The sequence below is a fragment of the Salmo salar genome, chromosome ssa19 (genome assembly GCF_905237065.1).
Source record: "Salmo salar chromosome ssa19, Ssal_v3.1, whole genome shotgun sequence".
Classification (NCBI taxonomy): Eukaryota; Metazoa; Chordata; class Actinopteri; order Salmoniformes; family Salmonidae; genus Salmo; species Salmo salar.
In genome coordinates, this window is record NC_059460.1 from 21,142,862 (window position 1) to 21,165,141 (window position 22,280).

At 42.8% G+C, this 22,280-nt stretch overlaps 1 protein-coding gene across 1 annotated transcript in view; it reads right to left on the reverse strand.

The window, feature by feature from the left end:
* Nucleotides 1-22,280, reverse strand: part of LOC106578565 (cadherin-12) — a 250,360-nt gene that overhangs the window by 43,697 nt on the left and 184,383 nt on the right. The window contains exon 7 of the mRNA XM_014157554.2: nt 12,141-12,394. Within this exon, the coding sequence (XP_014013029.2) occupies nt 12,141-12,394 (254 nt within the window). The remainder of the gene's footprint in view (nt 1-12,140; nt 12,395-22,280) is intronic.

Below are 22,280 nucleotides of genomic sequence, written 5' to 3' on the forward strand. Positions count from 1 at the left end.
GCCCCAGGTTATTAATGGTTTAATTGTTGCATGGTTTAATTCAATCACGCAATCTATTAAATGTTAGGTAATCGACTTGATAATAGCATGTCATCTCATTTAACCATAGTAGATACACAACACTCTTGTGTCATTTTAAAACACATATGCAAATATGAATCAATAAAAAACACATCAAGAGCTGTGCAACATCAATATACTTCATTGTGAATACCTAAAATACTTTTGTAGTCAGTCAATGGAATAACTGAGTGAACAAGAGAAGCAAAACAAAACTGAATTCTACTGCCGTGAACAGATGGGATAGAATACAGTGCTTCAGTCCACTTTCTAGCACCATGGACAGCTCAACTCATAGTTTTGCAACCTGGGCTTCTCTAGTTCCTTTCCAGGGCTATGGACAGCACTGCATACTTTTCAGAACCATGGACAGCTCTATACTGTTCCGTGCCATGCGCAACTCCACTAATTTCCAGCCCCTTTGACACCACACTGGCGATGGACAGCGACATAGCACTGAATTCAGCACATCAAGACAGTGCTTAACTGTCTGCTTAACTTTCTCTGTTCAACCAATTGGTATTGAAGTGTGGCCTGAGCCTCAAACTAGAGTAGTTGGAAAGACAACTCCTCACCACACCTACTCTTCTACTCTTTCACATATAATGTGTAGTCTGTCACAAAGAGAACTCAAAAGAGAATTCAAATTCGCCAATCATGACATTGGAACATATTTCCTTTCAATATTGGCTGTGCAGAAGAAGCTTGCACATAAACTGAACATAACATTCTGAAATAATGTGGACTGTGCAGTCAAGTATTTGTGTTGAAAACGGCACAAACCTACGTTCTCCTCCACAGCACAAACTAACGTTCGCCTCCATCGAGTCACTATTGAGAAGGCCATAAAGGCCTTTATTGTGACAGAGTATGATGGAGAAGTCTGAACGTTTACAGCCAAGGCGAGGACACTGGATGCTGCACCTCTTCCTTTCAGAATAAAAAAAAGGCTAAATAAATAAAAAATAAAAGATATTTGTGACCTCATCATGCCAGAAAAGGTTGCACAAATGCAATCCCTCAAAGTCATCTGAACTTTAAGTTTATGTTTGGAGTAACTGTAAAATGTGGTATTCAGCTAGAGAGGCAAAACTCTAAAAGTGTGATTCGCTATGCATGGAAGGTCATTGGTACTATTGTTTTGGAGGCGAGAGAGCAAAGTCCTCTTCTCTGATGGCATGAAAATGAGCAATGTCAACTGTGGAGTTGCTGAATAATTAAACACACTCAAGTCAAAGTGAAAAATCTAAACAAAAGAGAGCAAAGGCTTTTTGTTCTACAAATCTCTGCCTCATCCATTCTATTGTCTTTTACAAGATTAAATATTCATATTAAAACAAATACTTTCTTGGATGCAACAGGCTATCTTTGCCATCTGTGTATTGTTCAACCCTTGAGTAGTACATATTGTGAAATCATCATTGTAGAACTAAAAAGCAATAACTAATAGACTCCAAAACAAATCACCACTCATAGTTTTTAAAACAATGCACTCTGTTTCCATCTGTGCCGAAACACTCATTTGTGCCGGAACACTCAATACTATGCGCTGAGTATTATTTTAAATGCGCTTTGAAACGAGAGAGAGTTTTGGGCTTTATATTTGTTGAGTAGTTGAATCAAATTAGTATTGTTCAGCTGTAACAAAAGTCCATGAGTCCAGGAGTTAAGAACATAGTGGTACAGCACTACCCAAGGTCCTAGAGTTACTCCTCCTATTTTTTAAACCATAATTAAACTTGTAACTTTACTTGACAGGACTCGGTAACAGCAACAGAGGTAGATGGTTTGGGCTTTATTGTTGTTGAATCAGTTCAGTGTAGGCCTGAAACAAAGATTTTACAGTGCCACCAAGTGTCCTATACCAGGACTCTCCAACACTCCTTCTGGAGAACTACCGTCCTGTAGGTTCACTCCAACCCTAATCTAGCACACCTGATTTTAATAATTAGCTGGTTGATAAACTAAATCAGGTTAGTTACAACTGCACTCCAGAAAAATGCTGGGTTGCAGGCTTTGGGTCAGTTACTTGGGTTGTTTTCTGCTGGGTTATTGATGCTGGATTACTGAGATATGACCCAGCAGGTCAGAGCAAAAGACTGAAGGTGTAGTTTAAGGTTTTTAAATGTTACAATTGTGTGACTGAAGCTTACAGAAGTGTATAACTTCCCAAAAGCCTTTGTGAATCCCATCGTTGTGAAAAATGAAGGTGGTATGCCTTATTATTAGTAATGGGGAACTGAAGCATTACCGTTTCCCAGACAATTGTGTGAAAAATAGGTTCACTGCTCAAGGCTTTGATCAACACATTGAACACTAGTGGCACCTGCTGGCCAAAATAATTTAGAGCAGCCAAATTACTAAAAATGTCACACGCTGTAGCACGGGCGCATACTAACATTTTTGTCTTCTACTGAAACAAATACCAAACAAATCAGGTGGTTGTTCGACAAAATGAAGCTTCAGACATCATTGATCAAGTGCTTCTGATAAAGTGATACAGGCATCCGCACACTGCTTTGAAGTAAACTGCTTAGCGATTTCAACGCATGTCTCAGAACTCCAGTACCAAACATAACATCACTACTTATTACAATATCTAATAAATAATCTAAATATTATAGAATGTGAAAAAAATATGGAATAATTGCATTTGCAGCATGTAAACTCAGGACCATGTCTTTCAAAGATAATTCGTAAAAATCGTAAAAATCGAAATAACTTCCCAGATCTTCATTGTAAAGGGTTTAAACACTGTTTCCCACACTTGTTCAATAAACCATAAACAATTAATGAACATGCACCTGTGGAACGGTCGTTAAGACACTAACAGCTTACAGACGGTAGGCAATTAAGGTTACAGTTATGAAAACTTAGGACACTAAAGAGGCCTTTTGACTGACTCTGAAAAACACCAAAATAAAGATGCCCAGGGTCCCTGCTCACCTGCGTGAACGTGCCTTAGGCATGCTGCAAGGAGACATGAGGACTGCAGATGTGGCCAGGGCAATAAATTGCAATGTCCGAACTGTGAGACGCCTAAGACAGTGCTACTGCGAGACAGGACGGACAGCTGATCGTCCTCGCAGTGGCAGACCACGTGTAACAACACCTGCACAGGATTGGTACATCCGAACATCACACCTGCGGGACAGGTACAGGATGACAACAACAACTGTCCGAGTTACACCAGGAATGCACAATCCCTCCATCAGTGCTCAGACTGTCCACAATAGGCTGAGAGAGGCTGGACTGAGGGCTTGTAGGCCTGTTGTAAGGTAGGTCCTCACCAGACATCACCGGCAACAACATCGCCTATGGGCGCAAACCCACCGTCGCTGGACCAGACAGGACTGGCAAAAAGTGCTCTTCACTGACGAGTCACGGTTTTGTCTCACCAGGGGTGATGGTCGGATTCGCGTTTATCATCGAAGGAATGAACGTTACACCAAGGCCTGTACTCTGGAGCGGGATCAATTTGGAGGTGGTGTGTCACAGCATCATCGGACTGAGCTTGTTGTCATTGCAGGCAATCTCAACGCTGTGCGTTACAGGGAAGACATCCTCCTCCCTCATGTGGTACCCTCCGTGCAGGCTCGTCCTGACATGACCCTCCAGCATGACAGTGCCACCAGTCATACTGCTCATTCTGTGTGTGATTTTCTGCAAGACAGGAATGTCAGTGTTTTGCCATGGCCAGCGAAGAGCCCGGATCTCAATCCCTTTGAGCACGTCTGTGACCTGTTGGATCGGAGGGTGAGGGCTAGGGCCATACCACCCAGAAATGTCCAGGTACTTGCAGGTGCCTTGGTGGAAGAGTGGGGTAACATCGCACAGCAAGAACTGGCAAATCTGGTGCAGTCCATAAGGAGGAGATGCACTGCAGTTGGTGGCCACACCAGATACTGACTGTTATTTTGACCTCCCCTTTGTTCAGGGACACATTATTCCATTTCTATTAGTCACATGTCTGTGGAACTTGTTCAGTTTATGTCTCAGTTGTTGTGTAAATATTTGTATGAACATATTTTAAGTTTGCTGAAAATAAACGCAGTTGACAGTGATAGGATGTTTATTTTTTGCTGAGTTTCCATTACTCTCATGGGTGAAAGTCATGCCCCTAATAAGCCACACTGCCTGAAAATAGCCCAAGCTTTACATAACAAAAGACCCAGCTGCTAGGTCAACCCAGCATGAGAGTATAAAATATGCAACTGATGGTGAAATTAACCCATGTTTTGGTAATCCCAACATGTTGGGTTATTCACGCAATCCAACTGGGGAGTCTAAATAACACAACATGTTAAGTCCACTACGTAAACAGCGCTGGTTACCAAATAACCCAAATCGTTTTAGCCTATCATTTTTTAGAGTGGTTTTAAAGTAAAACTGAATCAGGTTAGTTACAACTGGGGTTGGAGTAAATGCCTATGGGGAGGGTAGCTCTCCAGGAACAGGCTTGGAGAGTCCAGACCTATACTATTTTGCAATCTTTCCTTACCCTTAATAAATATTTATAAAGGTCATGAAGAGTCAAAAATATGTTTTTCATGACATTGGATGATATTTGAAGGAAAACAGATTAAAATAAGCTGACCAGTAGGAAAAATAACTGTTGCTTCTACATTAATAAAGTTTGATCATAAAGTTACTGGTCCCCTCCCTATGTCAAACACTTTGATGTATTATTAAGGGGACAAGGCTAATTTTTAATACACCAATGGTGTAAATAAGTACAGCCTTCTAACCAACATTGGATAAGGCATGTATGCAGAGGGGTGTGGTTTATATAGTTAGATAGCTACTCTACTGATGCCAAAATTTGACTAAATGTGTCAGCAAATATAATTACAAGTTTACCCTTTTCATCTATGGCAAAGATGCGTATCTTCCCCGTTTCATCTGTATCTGGTGTTAGCAAGTTATGGACTAGCTAGGTCTTCAGAATAACAAAATCCAGAAAAACGCATGTCAAAAATGTTATAAAATGATTAGCATTTTAATGAGGGATATAAGTATTTGACCCCTCTGCAAAACATGACTTAGTACTTGGTGGCAAAAACCCTTGTTGGCAATCACAGAGGTCAGACGTTTCTTGTAGTTGGCCACCAGGTTTGCAAACATCTCAGGAGGGATTTTGTCCCACTCCTCTTTGCAGATCTTCTCCAAGTCATTAAGGTTTCGAGGCTGACGTTTGGCAACTTGAACCTTCAGCTCCCTCCACAGATTTTCTATGGGATTAAGGTCTGGAGACTGGCTAGGCCACTCCAGGACCTTAATGTGCTTCTTCTTGAGCCACTCCTTCGTTGCCTTGGCCGTGTGTTTTGGGTCATTGTCATGCTGGAATACCCATCCACGACCCAATTCAAAGCCCTGGCTGAGGGAAGGAGGTTCTCACCCAAGATTTGACAGTACATGGCCCCGTCCATCGTCCCTTTGATGCGGTGAAGTTGTCCTGTCCCCTTAGCAGAAAAACACCCCAAAGCATAATGTTTCCACCTCCATGTTTGACGGTGGGGATGGTGTTCTTGGGGTCATAGCAGCATTCCTCCTCCTCCAAACACGGCGGTTGAGTTGATGCCAAAGAGCTCCATTTTGATCTCATCTGACCACAACACTTTCACCCAGTTGTCCTCTGAATCATTCAGATGTTCATTGGCAAACTTCAGATGGGCATGTGTATGTGCTTTCTTGAGCAGGGGGACCTTGCGGGGGCTGCAGGATTTCAGACCTTCACGGCGTAGTGTGTTACCAATTGTTTTCTTGGTGACTATGGTCCCAGCTGCCTTGAGGTCATTGACAAGATCCTCCCGTGTAGTTCTTGGCTGATTCCTCACCGTTCTCATGATCATTGCAATTCCACGAGGTGAGATCTTGCATGGAGCCCCAGGCCGAGGGAGATTGACAGCCCTTTTGTGTTTCTTCCATTTGCGAATAATCGCACCAACTGTTATCACCTTCTCACCAAGCTGCTTGGCGATGGTCTTGTAGCCCATTCCAGCCTTGTGTAGGTCTACAATCTTGTCCCTGACATCCTTGGAGAGCTCTTTGGTCTTGGCCATGGTGGAGAGTTTGGAATCTGATTGATTGATTGCTTCTGTGGACAGTTGTCTTTTATACAGGTGACAAGCGGAGCACTCCCTTTAAGAGTGAGCTCCTAATCTCAGCTCCTTACCTGTATAAAAGACACCTGGGAGCCAGAAATCTTTCTTAGAGGGGGTCAAATACTCATTTCCATCATTAAAATGAAAATCAATTTATAACATTTTTGACATGCGTTTTTCTGGATTTTTTGTTGTTGTTATTCTGTCTCTCATTGTTCAAATAAACCTACCATTAAAATTATAGACTGATCATTTCTTTGTCATTGGGCAAATGTACAAAATCAGCAGGGGAACAAATACTTTTCTCCCTCACTGTAAAGTGTTGGTCCCATGTTTCATGAGCTGAAATAAAAGATCCAAGAATTGTTCAATATGCACAAAAAGCTTATTTCTCTAAAATATTGTGCACCAATTTGTCCACATCACTGTTAGTGAGCACTTCTACTTTGCCAAGATAGTCCATTCACTTGACAGGTGTGGCAAATCAAGAAGCTGATAGACCAGCATGATCATTATACATGTGCACATTGTGCTGGGGACAATAAAAGGCCACTGTCTCAAGTTTTGAGGGAGCATGCAATTGGTGCGCTAACTGCCGGAATGTCCACCAAAGCTGTTGACCGAGAATGTAATGTTAATTTCTCTACTATACTGCTCAAAAAAAATAAAGGGAACACTTAAACAACACAATGTAACTCCAAGTCAATCACACTTCTGTGAAATCAAACTGTCCACTTAGGAAGCAACACTGATTGACAATAAATTTCACATGCTGTTGTGCAAATGGAATAGACAACAGATGGAAATTATAGGCAATTAGCAAGACACCCCTAATAAAGGAGTGGTTCTGCAGGTGGTGACCACAGACCACTTCTCAGTTCCTATGCTTCCTGGCTGATGTTTTGGTCACTTTTGAATGCTGGTGGTGCTTTCACTCTAGTGGTAGCATGAGACGGAGTCTACAACCCACACAAGTGGCTCAGGTAGTGCAGCTCATCCAGGATGGCACATCAATGCGAGCTGTGGCAAGAAGGTTTGCTGTGTCTGTCAGCGTAGTGTCCAGAGCATGGAGGCGCTACCAGGAGACAGGCCAGTACATCAGGAGACGTGGAGGAGGGCGTAGGAGGGCAACAACCCCTCCGCCTTTGTGCAAGGAGGAGCACTGCCAGAGCCCTGCAAAATGACCTCCAGCAGGCCACAAATGTGCATGTGTCTGCTCAAACGGTCAGAAACAGACTCCATGAGGGTGGTATGAGGGCCCGACGTCCACCATATGCTGGTGCGGTTGGCCCTGGGTTCCTCCTAATGCAAGACAATGCTAGACCTCATGTTGTGCTTACAGCCCAACACCGTGCAGGATGTTTGGCATTTGCCAGAGAACACCAAGATTGGCAAATTCGCCACTGGCGCCCTGTGCTCTTCACAGATGAAAGCAGGTTCACACTGAGCACATGTGACAGACGTGACAGAGTCTGGAGACGCCGTGGAGAACGTTCTGCTGCCTGCAACATCCTCCAGCATGACCGGTTTGGCGGAGGGTCAGTCATTGTTAGGGGGGGCATTTCTTTGGGGGGCCGCACAGTCCTCCATGTGCTCGCCAGAGGTAGCCTGACTGCCATTAGGTACCGAGATGAGATCCTCAGACCCCTTGTGAGACCATATGCTGGTGCGGTTGGCCCTGGGTTCCTCCTAATGCAAGACAATGCTAGACCTCATGTGGCTGGAGTGTGTCAGCAGTTCCTGCAAGAGGAAGGCATTGATGCTATGGACTGGCCCGCCCGTTCCCCAGACCTGAATCCAATTGAGCATATCTGGGACATCATGTCTCGCTCCATCCACCAACGCCACGTTGCACCACAGACTGTCCAGGAGTTGGCGGATGCTTTAGTCCAGGTCTGGGAGGAGATCCCTCAGGAGACCATCCGCCACCTCATCAGGAGCATGCCCAGGCGTTGTAGGGAGGTGATACATGCACGTGGAGGCCACACACACTACTGAGCCTCATTTTGACTTGTTTTAAGGACATTACAAAGTTGGATCAGCCTGTAGTGTGGTTTTCCACTTTAATTTTGAGTGTGACTCCAAATCCAGACCTCCATGGGTTGATAAATTGGATTTCAATTGATTATTTTTGTGTGATTTTGTTGTCAGCACATTCAACTATGTAAAGAAAAAGTATTTAATAAGATTATTTCATTCATTCAGATCTAGGATGTGTTATTTTAGTTTTCCCTTTATTTTTTGAGCAGTGTATAAACCACCCTCAATGTAGTTTGAGAATTTCGCAGTACGTCCAACTGGCACCACATGTAACCACGCCAGCCCAGGACCTCCACTTCCGGCTTTCACACCTGCGGTATCTTCTGAGACCAGTCACCCAGACAACTGATGAAACTGGGGAGAATTTCTGTCTGTAAAAAAGCCCTTGTGGGGAAAAACTCATTCTGATTGTCAGGGCCTGGCTCCCAAGTGGGTGGGCCTATGCCCTCCCAGGCCCACCCATGGCTGCGCCCCTGCCCAGTCATGTGAACTCCATAAATTAGGGCCTAATGAATTTATTTCAATTGATTGAGCTCCTTCTATAAACTAACTGTAAAATGTATCCATTAATATTTTTGTTCTATATATATACACAGTATCTCACAAAAGTGAGTACACCCCTCACATTTTTGTAAATATTTGAGTATATCTTTTCATGTGACAACACTGAAGAAATGACACTTTGCTACAATGTAAAGTAGTGAGTGTACAGCTTGTATAACAGTGTAAATTTGCTGTCCCCTCAAAATAACACAACACACAGCCATTCATGTCTAAACCGCTGGCAACAAAAGTGAGTACACCCCTAAGTGAAAATATCCAAATTGGGCCCAAAGTGTCAATATTTTGTGTGGCCAACATCATTTTCCAGCACTGCATTAACCCTCTTGGGCATGGAGTTCACCAGAGCTTCACAGGTTGCCACTGGAGTCCTCTTCCACTCCTCCATGACGACATCACAGAGCTGGTGGATGTTAGAGACCTTGCACTCCTCCACCTTCCGTTTGAGGATGCCCCACAGATGCTCAATAGGGTTTAGGTCTGGAGACATGCTTGGCCAGTCCATCACCTTTACCCTCAGCTTCTTTAGCATGGCAGTGGTCATCTTGGAGGTGTGTTTGGGGTCATTATCATGTTGGAATACTGCCCTGCGGCCCAGTCTCCGAAGGGAGGGGATCATGCTCTGCTTCAGTATGTCACAGTACTACATGTTGGCATTCATGGTTCCCTCAATGAACTGTAGCTCCCCAGTACCGGCAGCACTAATGCAGCCCCAGACCATGACACTCCAACCACCATGCTAGACTGTAGGCAAGACACACTTGTCTTTGTACTCCTCACCTGGTTGCCGCCACACACGCTTGACACCATCTGAACCAAATAAGTTTATCTTGGTCTCATCAGACCACAGGATATGGTTCCAGTAATCCATGTCCTTAGTCTGCTTGTCTTCAGCAAACTGTTTGCGGGCTTTCTTGTGCATCATCTTTAGAAGAGGCTTCCTGGGACGACAGCCATGCAGACCAATTTGATGCAGTGTGCGGCGTATGGTCTAAGCACTGACAGGCTGACCCCCCACCCCTTCAACCTCTGCAGCAATGCTGGCAGCACTCATACGTCTATTTCCCAAAGACAACCTCTGGATATGACGCTGAGCACGTGCACTCAACTTCTTTGGTTGACCATGGCGAGGCCTGTTCTGAGTGGAACCTGTCCTGTTAACCTGTTGGGTCTAGGGGGCAGCATTTGCACGTCTGGATAAAAAAAATGTACCCGATTTAATCTGGTTACTAATCCTACCCAGTAACTAGAATATGCATATACTTATTATATATGGATAGAAAACACTCTAAAGTTTCTAAAACTGTTTGAATGGTGTCTGTGAGTATAACAGAACTCATTTGGCAGGCAAAACCCTGAGACATTTTCTGACAGGAAGTGGATACCTGATGTGTTGTATTGACTTTAAACCTATCCCATTGAAAAACACAGGGGCTTAGGAATATTTTGGCACTTCCTATTGCTTCCACTAGATGTCACCAGCCTTTACAAAGTGTTTTGAGTCTTCTGGAGGGAGATCTGACCGAACAAGAGCCATGGAACGATGATGTCCCATTAGACACCTGGCGCGAGTTCATGTTGGGTACCCTCGTTCCAATACGTTATAAAAGAGTATGCATTCGTCCACCTTGAATATTATTCATGTTCTGGTTAAAAAAGGCCCTAATGATTTATGCTATACAACGTTTGACATGTTTGAACGAACGGAAATATATTTTTTCCCCTCGTTCATGACGAGAAGTCCGGCTGGCTTACATCATGTGCTAACGAGACGGAGATTTTGGACATAAATGATGAGCTTTTTTGAACAAAACTACATTCGTTATGGACCTGTGATACCTGGAAGTGACATCTGATGAAGAGAATCAAAGGTAATGGATTATTTACATAGTATTTTCGATTTTAGATCTCCCCAACATGACGTCTAGTCTGTATCGCAACGCGTATTTTTCTGGGCGCAGTGCTCAGATTATTGCAAAGTGTGATTTCCCAGTAAGGTTATTTTTAAATCTGGCAAGTTGATTGAGTTCAAGAGATGTAAATCTATAATTCTTTAAATGACAATATAATATTTTACCAATGTTTTCTAATTTTAATTATTTAATTTGTGACGCTGACTTGACTGCCAGTTATTGGAGGGAAACGATTTCCTCAACATCAATGCCATAGTAAAACGCTGTTTTTGGATATAAATATGAACTTGATAGAACTAAAAATGCATGCATTGTCTAACATAATGTCCTAGGAGTGTCATCTGATGGAGATTGTAAAAGGTTAGTGCATCATTTTAGCTGGTTTTATGGTTTTGGTGACCCTGTCTTTGACTTGACAAAACATTACACACAACTCTTGTAAATGTACTGTCCTAACATACTCTAAATTTATGCTTTCGCCGTAAAACCTTTTTGAAATCGTAAAACGTGGTTAGATTAAGGAGATGTTTATCTTTCAAATGGTGTAAAATAGTTGTATTTTTGAAAAATTTGAATTTTGACATTTATTTGGATTCAAATTTGCCGCTCTTGAAATGCACCTGCTGTTGATGGAGTGCACCACGGGTGGCACGCTAGCGTCCCACCTAGCCCCAAGAGGTTAAACCGCTGTATGGTCTTGGCCACCGTGCTGCAGCTCAGTTTCAGGGTCTTGGCAATCTTCTTATAGCCCAGGCCATCTTTATGTAGAGCAAAAATTCTTTTTTTCAGATCCTCAGAGAGTTCTTTTCCATGAGGTGCCATGTTGAACTTCCAGTGGCCAGTCAGTATGAGGGAGTGTGAGAGAGATGACATCAAATTTAAAACACCTGCTCCCCATTTACACCTGAGACCTTGTAACACTAACGAGTCACATGACACCGGGGAGGGAAAATGGCTAATTGGGCCCAATTTGGACATTTTCACTTAGGGGTGTACTCACTTTTGTTGCCAGCGGTTTAGACATGAATGGCTGTGTGTTGTGTTATTTTGAGGGGACAGCAAATTTACACTGTTATACAAGCTGTACACTCACTACTTTACATTGTAGCAAAGTGTCATTTCTTCAGTGTTGTCACATGAAAAGATATACTCAAATATTTACAAAAATGTGAGGGGTGTACTCACTTTTGTGAGATACTGTATATAAAAAAATGATATCATTGATGCAATTTCAATGTTGTTTGAGTAGCTTTGTGTATCAATACATTGAGATTATATTTTCTGCAACACTGCTCACAGCATCCAAGTTGCTTGACATAGGTGTTTCAAAGAGCTGTCAGTCAAGGTGAGCTCATGAATATAATCTCCCCGCTCACTCAGCCTGTCTTTTCAAACTTCCTGGTAGTTAGTCATGAGAGAAAAAGTACTTTTCAGAATGAGTTTTCAGGACCTTTAACTTTACCTGACAGGGCTGTTGCTAGCATCCAGATCCTGTCCGGTGACAGCACCGATGATGTCGCCTACAGGTGAGTCCTCGTATACCTCCATCTCGTAAGAGGGCTTAGTGAACACTGGAGGCTCATCTACATCCAGGACGTTAATCTTCACTGTGGCTGTGTCCTTGAAGGCCCCGAAGCTGTGGAACCGCGGGTCCAGGTGGGCGTTTTCTGCATCTACCTTGAAGGTGTAGGCCTTCTTCGTTTCGTAGTCCAGCGGCTGAAAAACAGATAGAAACAAAGACAGTGATTAGATGTGTTGATTGTGTTGACTTCAACAAGGTGAAATTGCAATAATGCATATTTAGTTTACACCCACTCAATGTGTTCCATATCCTCAATACCAGCATTGCATACACCTACACGGTCCAGAAGCATTAACTGCTCTATAAAAGCTCTCAACAAATGTCAGTTTACAGGTTCAAGTGTTCTCGCGCCAATGTCTCTGACATCTCTGCACCGGGTCAGTTAGCTAGAGCTCAGGGTTGCCTCCATAACCATTGGTAACCACACCTTGTCTACAGCCGCGATGTAAACATCCACTAGTGGTGACAACCATGTCCTCACCGTTGCCTGTCTCCTGGCCTCTCATGTGTGGCCGGCTGCCACTCACGTACGTGCATACATACACACACATTATACGTACACACACACACACACACACACTGACCTCTCAGGTGTAACCGCAACGGCACTAACAGACAGACAGAGCGTGGTAGGCACACCAGACTAGTCCTGTGTCCACGAAATAAGTCCTCTTATGGTGCAAACATCTGGTAAAAGCTGAGGTAAAATGTATGTTTGAAGAGGCTGCAAGCGAGAGGGAAAAGTTGTGAATTTAACATGAGGAAAAAACATGGTGATAGTCTTGATGGCATTTGTATGCTGTCATGTACAGTGCAGTGAAAAGTATTTGCCCCATTTCTGATTCTCTATTTTTGCATATTTTTGATACTGGATGTTATCAGATCTTCAACCAAAACCTAATATTCGATAAAGGGAACCTGAGTTTACAAATAACAAAAAAAAAGTATACTTATTTTATTTATTAAATTAACAAAGTTATGCAACACCCAATTCCCCTGCGTGAAAAAGTAATTGCTCTGTTACACTCAATAACTGGTTGTGCCGTTTTTAGCTGCAATTACTGCAACCAAATGCTTCCTGTAGTTGTTCATCAGTCTCACATCGCTGTGGAGGAATTCTGGCCCGTTTACATGCAGAACTGCTTTAACTCAGCGAAATGTGTAGGTTTTCAAGCATGAACTGCTCGTTTGAAGTCCTGCCACATCAATTGGGATCACGTCTGGACTTTGACTAGGCCATTCGAAGCTTAAAATGTGTTGCTTTTAAACCATTTTCATATAGACTTGATTGTGTTTTGGATCATTGTCTTGCTACATGACCCAACTGCACTCCAGCATCAGCTCACAGACGGATGGCCTGACATTCTCCTGCAGAATTCATGGTCCATTCTATTAAGGCAAGGTCCTGAGGCAGTAAAGCATCCCCAAACCATCACACTACCACCACCATGCTTGAGAGGAGAGGTGCGCAGACCTCTTTAGACATACTCTTACTGGAGACCTGGAGAGATATTACACTCCATATCCACAAACACACGCAGCACCCACTCATGCGTGCACGCATCTACAAAGGCACCCACACAGGCAAGAACAAGCACACACGCATGCATGCACATGCACATGCACACACACAAAGCATCATCACAAAGCACATCTTCCATATCCAGTGGGGAAAACCACACTACAAGCCAATATACAAATTCAAGGTAAATGCGTTCCTATTCTCACATATTTTAAAATATGTCGAAAGAGAACATAAATGAATTGCAGTAGCTTTCCCCAAGCCTGTAAAATACCAGCTGGCACTGGTTTTATTGCATGCACTTTCCTTAGTCCTCTAACATTTTTATCAAGTCCTGTCCAAAGTTATTTTCCAAGGTCAGCACTTTGGCTTGTAAACATTGTCATACAGTATAGGGTGCCAAGCAGTGGATTAAAATGTCGTAACAGCAGAGTCAAAATGAGAATGAGGTCAGAGGTGGAAAACACACTCCCGGCCAGCCATAGTTTTCAGCAATACATAGTCAGGAATTGGGTTGCAAAAATCTGGTAACTTTCCCAAAATGTCCAGATTTTCCTGGAATCCTGGTTAGAGGATTCTGGATCCATGCTTATTCCCTCCTGATTCTGTGAATCTTCCAACTGTGATTCATAGAACACCAGTACATTTTGGGAAAGTTACTGTAATTTTGCAACCCTAGTGAGAAAATGCAGCCATTTTGAACACCCTGTTCACAATATACAAACTCATACACTATGATGATTACATGTGAAATAAATCCCATAGACTACCCATGGGTTGCCAGGGTTGGGAAGAATGTCAAGAGCTTCATCGCTCTTTTAATGTGTCTGACTTCAGTGATAGCCCTGTTATTAGATTGGCGGGGTATGTATCTGCTAACGGCTTCCGCTAAAAAGCTGTGAAAAGGGAACAAAAAATGGGGTGAAGAGGGGTAATGAGAGAAACTCAAAGTTAATGAGAGGAACTAGCTAATGTGTCAATGCTTGAGCTGTAATCAAATCACATCTCCAAGTCTGTGTCCCACATGGCACCCTATTCTCTTTATAGTGCACTACTATTGACCAGGGCCTATAGTGCTCTGTTCAAAATGAATGCACTATGTAGGGAATAAGGTGTCATTTTGGACGTACTGAGGGTCTGCTGTCAGAGAAGAGAGAAGCATGCTCTTACCTCCCTATCTAGAACATGCCCCACTTATCCATGTCCATGGTCTGGTGTCTTATGGGTAAATACATTTCCAGCGTTCCACATTCCTGAAGTGTTTAATTATGACAGGAATGCGTGTTATTGCACGTTCACTGAGAGAGGTAGGCTGCATTACAAATGCCACTCTTTTCCCTATATATAGCACTACTTTTAACCAGGTCTTAGTCAAAAGTAATGCACGATATAGTGAACAGGGTACCCTTGGAGACGCAACCACATGTCTCCCTTCTCAACAGAGGGGAATGTGTAAAGAGGACAGACAGACAGACTTCCTCTCATGTCAGTGTTGCTGCTCTTCAACATCACAACAGAGCATGCTTTAAATTCTAGACGGGCTGGTTTAGCCCTTTGATATGTTAATGTGCACCTTCGGTGCACTGGCGGTGATACTGAATGAAGGAAACCCAAGGTTTTTCAATTGAACACTATTTATGATCCAAGAGACTTAGTTAATTTTGAATTAATCAAGGCACTGTCGTCATAATCTCTTAGGTAAAGATGTTAAGATTTCAACAAAACTTGAAAATATGTTGTTAGTCTCTGATTAAAAAAAATTATGAATTCAAAACACAATACAAGTGACAACATTTGTTATAATAGCCCTTTAAAAAACACCAGTACATACAGTATATTGTAAACTGTCAAGAGCGTTATGTTTTATCTGCATTTCTGGCTTTGACTTGGGGGCTGCTTTTGGCTTCTCCCTCTGATCTACCTCCCTGAGCGCATGAACATTTTTATGCAGGCATTTCTCAGCCTAGCTACTCCCTGGTGCTTTATTTTGGAAGCGGAAGCAGGATTATACATTTTTAATAGGTTCTCCATTTGTTTGTGTTGAGTTCAATATTACAATAACAGATCTTTCAACAACCTCCGTCCCCCTGTTACCTCTTTCCCCAAATATTCCTCCCTCCCTCCCTCCTCACCTCACCTCCCACTACCCTACCTCCCTCCCTCCCTCCCTAACCTTCTTACTTCCCTTCCTCCCCCTCTCAGCCCTCTAACCAGGGGGTCCAATCTCATGCTAACACCCGGAGATAAATATAAACCTGTTTTTATACAGAATAATTGTTGCATTATGACACTTTATCACAACAGCTAATTATCAACACAACTGTATAACTGCCAGACAAACAAACAAGCCTGAAGATGAAAGCAGGTGTAAAATTGAGCAATCCTTCCTGTTAAATCTTTCATAAGTGGCTGAGTCATAAATCCCATTTAGTGTTATGTACGTAGTACAATGTCATTCATGAAGCATTAACTTCCTTTAGCTTCACATGACTTCAGCCTCGATGAGAGAAAAATCACAGCCAAACAGGGCTGTCAACACAACATCACAACACCATTTTTAATTCCACTCGTGTTTATCACAGTGATTTTCATAAACAACGACAACAAAGGAAGCAGAATTGCAGGAAAGGCAAAGGAACAGGGTCTCTTGCTGATCCCAGATCAGTTGAGCGATTGCAGTATGTATAATAAATGGGTCAGTGGATGAGGGCCGGTCCTATAGCTGTTTGGAGCTAGGGTGGTGTTTTTCACAGGGTCAACTCAGCCATTGACTGACTGACAGCTTGACAAATTTCTCCCCATCATTGGGGTGTCAGACTAGCATTAGCCCTCCGTCTCCTCCCAAGACATCACCGGTCAATTGAGCATGGGTGAGGGGACCATTTACGTCCCGGGAGAGTGCCCTGATGTTCCATTGAATTTGGTGGCCTCACACTGCTGAGATAAAGAGGATGCTCACTTTATTGTCCTACCGTCAGTCACACTGGTCATTGTCCTTGGCTCTCTTACTGCTCTTCCCTCCATACAGCTCTCTCACAGTGATGTGGTGTTGGTATGAGGCTGTGTCCCTATTCCCTTAAGTGTACACTACTATTGACCATGACACATAGGGATCTTGCCAAAGTAGTGGGTTGTATCTGGAATAGGGTGCAATTTGGGACGCAGACACAGTGATGTGGTGTTGGTCTGAGAGACCTGCCAGCCAGCTAGCAGCCTAGCAGAAGTCCTGCCTAGCTGTCCACACTGCAGCGAGCTGAGCCTACAGCGGAGTGGAATCAGTGCCTGTGAGAGACTCCTCACACTAGCTAGGACAGGGTTTGTCCGCGAGATAAGCCCTGACACACAACTCTAATCTATTACACCCCCACATTCACACCTCCTCCAGACCACCAAAGAGAAACCACCACTCCATCCTGAGTGCATTGCGCCTAGTCTTCTTAATTTCCTTTTCTCCCTCTCTCTTTCCTTACCCTCATGCACACACTCATGCGTGCACACACACACACACACACACACACACACACACACACACACACACACACACACACACACACACACACACACACACACACACACTTTTAAGGTTTGGTGAAGGTGCTATGTCTGTGTTGGGCCACCTGTATCTCCTGCTGATCTGTGGCATCTTCTTTACCTTCCTCCTCCTCCTCCATGGGAGCCTTGCGCACCAAGGCCCAAAATAACTCCTCACCTCCTAGTGTAACATCCAGTTCAAACCACTTCTTTTAGTCCTAAGACTGTTCTCTCTGTTTCAGCATGATATGTCAGTAAAGGTCCCTATATGCTATATATCCATCAGCTCACTCTTTCTAACAGTGATACACAGTATAGGAAGACTGTGCATTCAAATGAACAGAAACACATGTACGTTTTACTTTCATCACTTTTGGGTTTAGTTGGTTTTGTTGGCTTTGATCCTAAATGAATGTTGAAAAGCTTACTGGAAGCCATTGATTCTGAAGTTCCCAATGGGTGGCAATGTGACAAGCACAAAATCCAGGCTCATACTTTTCACTTTTTCTCCACTGAAGACGGTGCCGCCGTCTTAGCTCTTAGCTTTGACCATTACCTTTTTAGAGCCCAGTAGTAACTCATCGGGACCCAAGAAGTGCCAATGGTTTAGAGGCTCTCTGATAATTTCATGTTCAAAAATCCCAGTAATTACACTTCTGATAGAGAAATGAAACTGTCTGGCTTTTGCTAAATAAAGTGCTTAATTGATGACGACTGACTGGGATATAAAAGGTCCACTAGACTAGCTTAATACTGACAATGGTTCTGACTTTGAAAAGAAAAATTGAAGGCAAGTTAAAGGAATCATTTCAGTTCATTCTTCCAATGAAATCAATACTGCTGTTTTGCTGTTCATTGTGCTTCGTGCTTTGTGTTTGAAAATTGCAGTGTAGCTAAATGCATCTCTCATGGTGCCGTAGGGTTAATGTAATGCTTAAACATTAAAAACAAAAGGTTCTATATAGTGCCAAATAAGGGTTCTTTGGGAAGAATGAATGATGGTTCTTCGGATCCCTTTTTGGTGCTGTATAGAACCCTTTTTTGAAGGTACTATAAAGAACCTTGCTCATACAGTTGTAAATTGAACCTTTATGGTGCTATAAATAACCCATTCCTAAGATGATATGAATAAGTAATACAATAAGGTTCTATATAGTACCTAAAAGGGTTCCACTATGGTTATAACCCTTTTTTGGTGCTGTAAGGAACCATTTTTAAAGGTTCTGTATAGAACCTTAATGGAGAATGGTTCTACAATCTCAAAGGTTCTACAAAAAAAACATTTGAAAAACCACACGTTTTTTTTTTCTTCTTGTTAGCCATATTATATTGTTAAAATTCCTTAAGTTTTATCATGTTCATTGAAAAGTTGAAAAAGGGTGAGGGTCCTTACAAGAGAATTGAGAAGAACTGATTGTCACAACAGTTCTCAACATAAGGCCATACAGCAGTCTTTCACAAAACACTGTCACTGGCCATAATCATTGTCAATATCGAATAATACAAAAAATGTGTTAAAACTGGAAAGACATTCTCACTCACTCGTCCACAAAAAGAGCTGTGCACAAACCTCGCCCCAATATTCTAATGAGCTGTTGCCATACAATTTTATTATCACTATAACCCTTTTCTGAACGACAAAGAACCATTTAATGGCTAAAGGGGTTATTTGGGTTAGTATGGTTTTTACATAGAAGCACCCTACCCAAAGAACCCTTGAGGAACCCTATTATTTTTTTGCGCACATTTTGAATGTGTGATACTAGTAGTAGTCATGAGGAAAGTAGAACCTCACATTTTTTGCTGCACTAGTTTGGTACTCGTCATATCCTACTGTACTTCTGGTTGGCTTGCGGGATAAAGAGTGTTTCTAAATGAGAGACAGCATGAGTCCTGTACAGTATTTCATTGGATCCCCTGGACAGGAGCCAACATGCTTATGCCACATACGTTTCCGCTAAACAATACCGTTCCCCCAGGCTTAGTACATTTCAATTACACATATCGGCAGTCCAGTCATTTTCCCTCACATACGCTTAAAAGACTAGAGGAAGCGAATGAACACGCGAGCAGACAAATGCACCACAAACACACTAATCTGACTACAAGCCTCTTACCAGCACAACCCAAGGATGTACTGTATCATGCATGGGCCATTTTTTATTTCTCCCTCTGTCATTCATTCTCAGTTTGGTCAAGTGTGTAGGTTTGTGTGTGTGTGTGTGTGTGTGTGTGTATCCCTGCATGTAATTGTGCCTCTGCTTGTGCATATTCAGGCAAGTGTTAGTGTGTATCTCTAACCTCTCTGGGCTAGGCGGGACAAATTCGTCCCACCTACTCAACAGCCAGTTGAATCCTGTGGCGCGTTATTCAAATACCTTAGAAATGCTATTACTTCAATTTCTCAAACATATGACTATTTTACAGCATTTTAAAGACAAGACTCTCGTTAATCTAACCACACTGTCCGATTTCAAAAAGGCTTTACAGCGAAAGCAAAACATTAGATTATGTCAGCAGAGTACCCAGCCAGAAATAATCAGACACCCATTTTTCAAGCTAGCATATAATGTCACATAAACCCAAACCACAGCTAAATGCAGCACTAACCTTTGATGATCTTCATCAGATGACAACCCTAGGACATTATGCTATACAATAGATGCATGTTTTGTTCAATCAAGTTCATATTTATATCAAAAAACAGCTTTTTACATTAGCATGTGACGTTCAGAACTAGCATACCCCCCGCAAACCTCCGGTGAATTTACTAAATTACTCACGATAAACGTTCACAAAAAACATAACAATTATTTTAAGAATTATAGATACAGAACTCCTTTGTGCAATCGAGGTGTCCGATTTTAAAATAGCTTTTCGGTGAAAGCACATTTTGCAATATTCCCAGTAGATAGCCCAGCCATCACGGCTAGCTATTTAGACACCCACCAAGTTTAGCCCTGACCAAAGTCAGATTTACTATTACAAAAGTTTGATTACCTTCGTTGTCTTCGTCAGAATGCACTCCCAGGACTGCTACTTCAATAACAAATGTTGGTATGGTCCAAAATAATCCATCGTTATATCCAAATAGCGGCGTTTTGTTCGTGCGTTCAAGACACTATCCGAAGTGTAAATAAGGGTCACGAGCATGGCGCAATTCGTGACAAAAAAATGCAAAATATTCCATTACCGTACTTTGAAGCATGTCAACCGCTGTTTAAAATCCATTTTTATGCCATTTTTCTCATGAAAAAGCGATAATATTCCCACCGGGAATCTGCGTTTAGGTAAACAGAGGAAAGAAAACAAAGCATTCGGTCGACGCGGGCACGCGCCTGAGTCTCACAGTACTGTAACCAGCCACTATCCAAACGCGCTGCTTTTTTTCAGCCAGAGCCTGCAAAGCCACGATTCAGCTTTTTGCCACCTTCTGAGAGCCTATGGGAGCCGTAAGAAGTGTCACGTTATAGCAGAGATCCTCAGTCTTCAATAAACAGAGACAAGAAGAACGACACCTTGTCAGACAGGCCACTTCCTGCATGAAATCTTCTCAGGTTTTTGCCTGCCATATGAGTTCTGTTATACTCACAGACACCATTCAAACAGTTTTAGAAACTTTAGGGTGTTTTCTATCCAAAGCCAATAATTATATGCATATTGTAGTTACTGGGCAGGAGTAGTAACCAGATTAAATCGGGTACGTTTTTTATCCAGCCGTGTCAATACTGCCCCCTAGCCCTAACAGGCTAAGCATGTGTGTGTGCATACATCTCTTACTGGGACTGGGGATTCCTCTACTGTGGTGTCTGTCTATTGTCTCTGTTAATCTTTTCTTTTGCAGAAGGGATGTCTAACACCGCATGCATATGTCCTTATCCCTCCACGCCTCACCCTGCATGTTACTGTATGGGTAGACTGGGAAGCCGATGATTATCCCCTGAACCCGTTACCCTGCCTGATCCTCTTATCATACAACAAACCTCACTGAGCCCCTGATTGGGGGTCTGCCAAACTGTGTGCAGAGCTGCTGCTTCTGGTTTTCTCTGCCCTCTACCCACTGCTGTGGGGGCAATGAGAGAGGAAAGAAAGAGAGTGAGGGATAGAGAGAAAAGAGAGAGGTGGTAGAGAGAGGGGGAGAGATTCAAACAAGGGCCTATTTGCACAAACCTCTCTAGGGACGGGCAGCGATCCATTCTAAGACTGTGTAGGCGGGTCAGCATTCTGAAGTAACACCGTCAAGAACTCATAAAGACTCCTTCACCAACCTCCCTCTTACTCCCCACTCGCCTTTCACACCCTTCTACTCATACCCCACTGTGTCCCAGAGATGGGTCAAGGAACGTTTAAAAAATTACACTGTGGGGGGATCCAGTGCGAGTGGCTCAAAGATGTCTCCCATGGATGGTAGCTTTGTGCAGTCGCCTCCCAGCGAGGGAAATACATCACACTGTTCCACTGTTGTGATGGCACCGTATCAAGCACAGGAGGTAAAACAATAGAGGAGAGATACGATGGAAAAGAATCCCTGGCCCATCAATCTGTGGTTTTTATGACAAACAAAGAAATGTCCTCATTTACATCATAATCTGGGCCTGTCTTGCTTATAATTCCCTTATTCACAATCGGAGCAAGTCAGTTCAGTTTCAATGATCTACTGCAGTGGTCACCAACCTTTTGAGTCAAGATCACATTCTGAGTCAAAATGCAAGCCAGGATCTACCGCTCTGACTTTTTTTAGACACGACTTAAAAGAAGTAAGCCTATGCAACATTAACCAATTAAAAACAGTTCTGTAGCAATGAAGTTTGTGCCGTATGCTACAGGCCCAATACAATATCAGTGATATTGGCTATGCTTCAATTTCCCTGCCAATGTAGTGTTGTGGAAATTGCAAGATTGTTATAATGCTTGTATTGCATTATAATGGTTGTTTTATTCGACAGAATAGAGTATTCTGTTAACTA